We start from the raw sequence: 6303 nt of genomic DNA, 5'->3' as shown, positions 1-6303 counted from the left end.
ATATAAAATGCAATCACAAACTGTATATTGCCGGTAAAACTAAGATATAATTCTATTATGACTAGGAATTAGACTTAAAAGAAATAAAAGTACCTTTCTGCTGTTGGAGAGTGTTGTTATATAAACTACAGAAGTGCTCGTGCATTAAATCATTAACCGGTGCTAAACTGCTCACTGCATCATATAATTAACAACTCGAACCATCAATGTATGAATCAAACTCACTTAGACAGCCAACAGTTTATTTTCTACACATTTTTTTATATATCCATGTCTGTGGTTACAGTAAAATCATATAAAACAGTGAAATCGCTCAGGAAATCTGTCCTGTCTTGCCTGCACTCGAGACGGTGACGTGAGCGCCACTGACAGATTCTTCACTCCTATTGGTTGTCGCTTGCGAAATTCGCTGGTCATTTGCATAAAGTTAAAAATTTCTTAACTTTTGTCGCTTGACTCGCATCGCTTGACAAGCCCACATTCTGTCGCCAACGGTCACTGTCGCTCGTGTCGCCGGAAGTCGCCAGCTCTCGCACCGGTAGTGACGTCATGGCTGTCGCCGGCCAACGAGTTGGTGTTTTTTCAATGTATGCTTCAGACATGGGTCTCATATGACATTCTTCTCATATGCAGTAATTTGGCTTGAAGATGTAACATTTCAACATTCCTATTCCACCACTTAATTAAAAACATCCCATAAGCATGCCAGGAGGTCTGGGCTAAGCCCTGAATATACGCTGACCCTACAACTGCCCATCTCTTTCTCTGTCTATCTCTAGGTTCAAGCTGAGGTTACATTCCTAATGTTTTGACAACCAACAAACACTGTAACTCAACCTCTATCCTGCTCTCCTCTTCGGTCTCTCTCTTCATCTTTAGGAGCCTTTAACTCTTCCTTCCTGACAGACAATACGTCTCCCTTTCTCTCTGTGCCTGCTGTAATCACCCGTTTATTCATCTGTGGGTTCAGGTCTGGGTCTGGGCTTGTTTAGCTCTCATTACGAGAGGCCCAAAGGGTGCTGGGAGAGGACGGGAGGGGGTATTAATCAGATTTGGGTTGGTTAAGCCCAGCTTAAGTGTGTTAGCGGGGTAAAGACAGGCCCTAGCAGTCACACACACACACACACATTTATCTCACTATTAGATTATGCACTGCCTTGCAGTGACAGAGTGCTTTAAGCATCAGGACCCAAGGCATTCTTTTTTTTTTTTTTTTTTTGACATGATCTAAGTCTAACATCAACCAAGACAAACAGATCACAATTTGACAGGGTCAACAAGTGGTACGTCTGATCCATTCCATTTATGACAAACTAAAACCAATAAACTACCGCCCTGAAAATCAAGAGTCAAACATCACATGCAGTGAGATGCTACTTAAAATTAGCAACCATGTTACCGGGGAGAAAGTGCAACTAACATGGAATCAGTCAATGAAAAATTCCACCATACCTTTCAAAGGCAGGCAGATGTTTTTGTTTGAAATAATCATTGAGAAAAATTTGTTGTCATTTTGGCTGGGCCATACATTTAATATTTCACAATACATTTACAATACATTGACAGTTATTTTATGAAGAAATGTAAGCTACAAGGGTTGCTTTGTTTGAAATAATCATTCAGGAAAAATTTGCCATCATTTTGGCTGGGTGGTATATCAAATTCAAAACACATTCACAATGATTTTGCTGGTGAAGCAACATCATAAACGTCACAATGAATTTTTCACACTCTTTGTCTTTAGGAAACTTAAAGGCCAAATTAAATCCTTCCATGTCTCGCTTAAAAGAGATGTTTAAGAATTTAAACTGATTTAAGCTTCAACAAAAACGGCATTTGCTGTAAGTTCATTTCCATTAATAAGTTCAAACTATCAGTTTCAAAAACTGATTCAAAATTCTGATTTATCCTGCATCACATTTTTCATAATAAAATGGTCCAGTAAAATATTAAAAAAAAGTATTTGTGCCTTTATTTTGTTGAGCTAGATTTTTTACTATATTTAAATTTTGACATTTACGTTTAAGCCATTTCAGACAAATACATAAATATCATCATGGTATAATATTTTACATTTATCATCTAACTTTGGTTGTAATGTCAGCGTAATTCTCTCTGTATGGTTAGGGCATGTGTTCATGCTGAGTGGAGGAGATTAGGAGACTCCCTGCCTACACACACCTCCTGTTTACATTACACACACACACACCTGTATTCAGCGTTTCTGTTTCCTGCATATCCATATTTTTCAATACTAGACAATGGTCTCAAATCAAATGACTAAAATATATTTAGTGCCCATTAAATATTGCAAAAAACATTAGATAGAATAACTGAATAACATGAATGAATATGAATAACTGGACCACGTCAAGTACCTGAGCACACAATCCTGCTCTAGCAAAATGGCTTTACAAGTATATCTTAAAATACACAGTACTTGTGTGCAGTGTGGGGGAAAGTTACTTTTAAAAGTAATGCATTACAATATTGCGTTACTCCCTAAAAAAGTAACTAATTACGTTACTTAGTTATATATATATATATATATATATATACACACACACACACACATACCCACAAAAAAACTAATTTTAATATTAAAATTATAAAAAAATATTTTCAATGAATGATTCAATTACTCATAAATACTTCACTTGTTTCATTACTGAATGAATCAGCATTTCTGAATGAATCTCTTGAATTAATGAGTCAATGACAAATAATTTTTAACAGTCACTTGTCGACACTTGTTGGCAAAACAATATAATCGACATAAACATTATTTGAAGCATCAATTACTTTCAAGTTCAAGTTCATTTTATTTGTATAGCACATTTACAGCAGCCGCTAGGCTGACCAAAGTGCTTTACAGAAGAGAAATATATAAAAACATACACAGAAAACAAGCCAAATAAAAATATGAACAACCCATTAAAAAATTACCGAATAACAGTAATCAATACACTAAGGAAAACAGATAGGTTTTTAGCAGGGACTTAAAGACAGGCAGAGAAGGGGCCATTCTAATTTCTAAAGGCAGGGTATTCCAAAGCCGTGGCCCTGCCACCGCAAATGCACGCTCCCCTCTACGCTTAAGTCTAACATGTGGAACTACCAACAACTTTCAAAAGGTGATTTGCTCTATTTTGATTGCTACCATAGACATCAGTGTTTATATCCAAATTATAAACTGTTATCCCAGTACTTTTGTGATAATATGAATGATTGTAAGACAGAAGTAATTCAGTGTGATAGAAACAGTGCCTGTTTGTGGAGCTGTTTCATGCCTAAACATGATAACTTCTCTCTGTGTGTCAGCTGCAGCGCAAATGCAGATTTGAATGACTTTTTCAAAGGTTTAATAGACACTGGCGAATCGTTGTCATTTAGAAATGAGACTGTGTGAGTGTTTGAATCGAGATTGCAATCTGATTAATCGTGCAGCGTATTGTCACTACAGCTGTCACTAAATTGTAGTGTGTACGATATGTATAGTCTATGATAATATTGGAAGCTGACACGGAGTATGTAAGTATTACTTGTCGATTATTGTGATATTTTATCAGCTGTTTGAACTCTCATTCTGACGGCACCCATTCACTGCAGAGGGTCCGCTGGTAAGTAAGTGATGTAATGCTAAATTTCTTCAAATCTGTTACAATGAGACTCATCCTCAAAACTCATCTACATCTTGGATGGCCTGAGGGTGATACATTTTCAGCAAATTTTCATTTTTGGGTGAACTATTCCTTTAATGAAAATGTTAACTAACCACCATGCAGAACTTGAAAAGATATAATTTTTTGTCAATACTGCACACCCCTACTAAATTGTATGTATATTGGCCATTGAAAAATGCCAAAAAAAGTGATTGCTTTAAATTACAGAAACAACACAAAGACACACAGCTCTGACATGAACTAGATTGTTCCAGTTTCATGATTTGCTTTCTCTTGATTTTGACGTCATTGTGAAAGAAAGTAGGCCAGTTATGTTGCCAAAGCTAAAAGCATTCAAACCGGCCCTTTCAAACCCTTTACTGCCTTTAATTATTTCCCATACAAGGTCTATTTGCTTTACGAGCATGTGAGCAAAGACTGTTTATGTCTAGGGTATAGTGTATGGATTCGACAGCATAAGGACCGTGAGCATCAATTATTGCTAGAGTGGGCAGCTTTAACATAAATAGTGCAGTACAAATGGCCAGCATCATTATTTAAACACATTCAAGTGTTTTTTTAAGCAATATACAAGATGAGGTCCACAAGTACACATAATGTCCGAACATATACTGAAATATAATGTTATTATCTGAAAGAAAGAATATGAATGAATGGATAGCTTGGAAGTACAGTGACTAAACATGGGAAAATGTCATTCAGTCACTTCTTTTTATTTCTTTTTTTCAGAGTGGAGCCAGTTAACTGAGGGACTGGAATCATGTGGATTACTTGTAGTTTATTGTGTTTTTATCAGCTGTTTGGACTCTCATTCTGACGGCACCCATTCACTGCAGAGGATTCATTCTTCACTTCAACAAGTGATGTAATGCTACATTTCTCCAAATCTGTTTCAATATAGAAACAAACTCATCTACATCTTGGACAGGATTGAGGCTGAGTACATTTTAAACAAATTTTCATTTTTGAGTGAACTATTCCTTTCAATCTAATTACTACAATATGTTTGTTTTGATTGCCAGTGATGTTCTCATTAAGATGTCTGTTCTCATTGTTCATTGAGAACATGTGGCAAAAAAAGGAGTTTGAATGAGGCCCGAAAAGAGGCCTAACTCTCACTTGCTCTTGTTTGTCCTCAATAATTAAAGTAAAATGAGAGTGACCCCTTCACTCTTCTGTGTAGGGCACATCTGTAGTTTATTTCCCATCATGCACCTGTCCCATGGGTAGAATGAATGAACATATGTAGACTATTTCAGAGGTCATGGGTTTGTCAGCAGAGTTCACTGGGCTAATATTTTCATGTATACGTTTGTGCGCTTATGGGATTTCTGAGGATCAGACGATCTTCGTTCCATCTTCAGACATCAATTTCCTGTAAGTGTCTGAGGTCTTTGAAAATCTCCCACACACTTAAACACAGAGATCAGCTCTTCCTGTGCTGAGGGTCACCATATCAGTTCCTGCACATGCAATTCTCAACAACAATAAACTCACACAAGAGCATTAACAGATGATTTCTGTTGTGATACACTAGTATGGAGTCCCACTCATGCCCATCAGTAATCAAGAAATCAATGAAACAATCACTTATGTAATGTGCCTTATGTCCAAACTTATGTCCATAAAAATGTGTTTTTATGGAACCGTCACATTTTACGCAAAAATATAGACATGCAACCACACATTTTTCAGCATCACACTAATCTGATTCTTAACAAAACTACAGGCAGATGAATGCTCTGTGTAATCTATGAACACTGATAGCATTATGATATGATATAACACTTTATGATAGCACTTTAGAGTTGGGATCAGTGTTATTTTAGTATCACTGGGATACTATTATAGTCATTAATATTTTGAATTAAATAAAATAAAAGAATAAAAATTAAATAAAAATAAAAACCTTTTGTTTAACTGAAATAAATCAATTTGAACTGAAATAAAATACAATTAAAAAACATTTTATTTCAGGTAGTTGCCAAGGCAACATTTCTCATTTTCATTTAGTTTAATTTGATAATTTGATGTCCCAAAATAACTTATGGAACGATATTCCGGACAATTTTCAAATAGAATAGCAAATTGTATTTTCAATTGCGTTTTCAATATGTGGACGCATAAATTGTGACAATCCAAATGCAATAGCAAATCCTGCATTACCGTTTGCATTTTCACTTTCGCGAACGCACAGTGACTGCCAAATTTCAAATGAAAAAGCAAAGTCCATTTGCAACTGTATTTCCCATGTCTTAGGAGTTACGAGCCTGTTATATTTAAATAGCAATATTAATTACCAGTCTGCTTTTTCACTCTCGCTGCGTCGCGCATGTAACCTGCCAAAACTCAAATGGAATCGCAATTCCTTTTGCATTTGAATTTCCGATGTCTACATGGAAAGCTGTTCTATGAATAAATTATGTAATAAAATAATACAAATAAAATTAACAATTATATAAATAAATATATAAAATAATTTCTATAAATAATTATATGAAATAATTTTCCGCTTAAAATAGTGATGTGATAAGATTGTGAAACGTTGTATATGTTTACCAGGGTTATTATAACTAAACTAAAAAATTAAAACCATTAATTACTATAATCCCCCCCCCCC

General features: G+C 35.4%; 1 protein-coding gene across 7 annotated transcripts in view; it reads right to left on the bottom strand.

Moving 5' to 3' along the window:
• Positions 1-6303, bottom strand: part of LOC107678286 (retinoic acid receptor alpha-A) — a 182664-nt gene that overhangs the window by 20202 nt on the left and 156159 nt on the right. The window contains exon 1 of one of the 7 annotated variants that reach the window (XM_016473546.1): positions 838-1241. The exons of the other annotated variants lie outside the window; for them this stretch is intronic. Coding sequence (XP_016329032.1) covers positions 838-958 — 121 coding nt within the window. The 5' untranslated portion in view covers positions 959-1241. Of the gene's footprint in view, positions 1-837; positions 1242-6303 lie in introns of those variants that run through there. 7 annotated transcript variants of the gene reach the window in all.

The sequence above is a fragment of the Sinocyclocheilus anshuiensis genome, unplaced genomic scaffold (assembly GCF_001515605.1).
Source record: "Sinocyclocheilus anshuiensis isolate Anshui unplaced genomic scaffold, SAMN03320099.WGS_v1.1 scaffold1034, whole genome shotgun sequence".
NCBI lineage: Eukaryota > Metazoa > Chordata > Actinopteri > Cypriniformes > Cyprinidae > Sinocyclocheilus > Sinocyclocheilus anshuiensis.
Note: the sequence above shows the minus strand (reverse complement) of the source record. Positions and strands in the feature narration are given on the sequence as shown.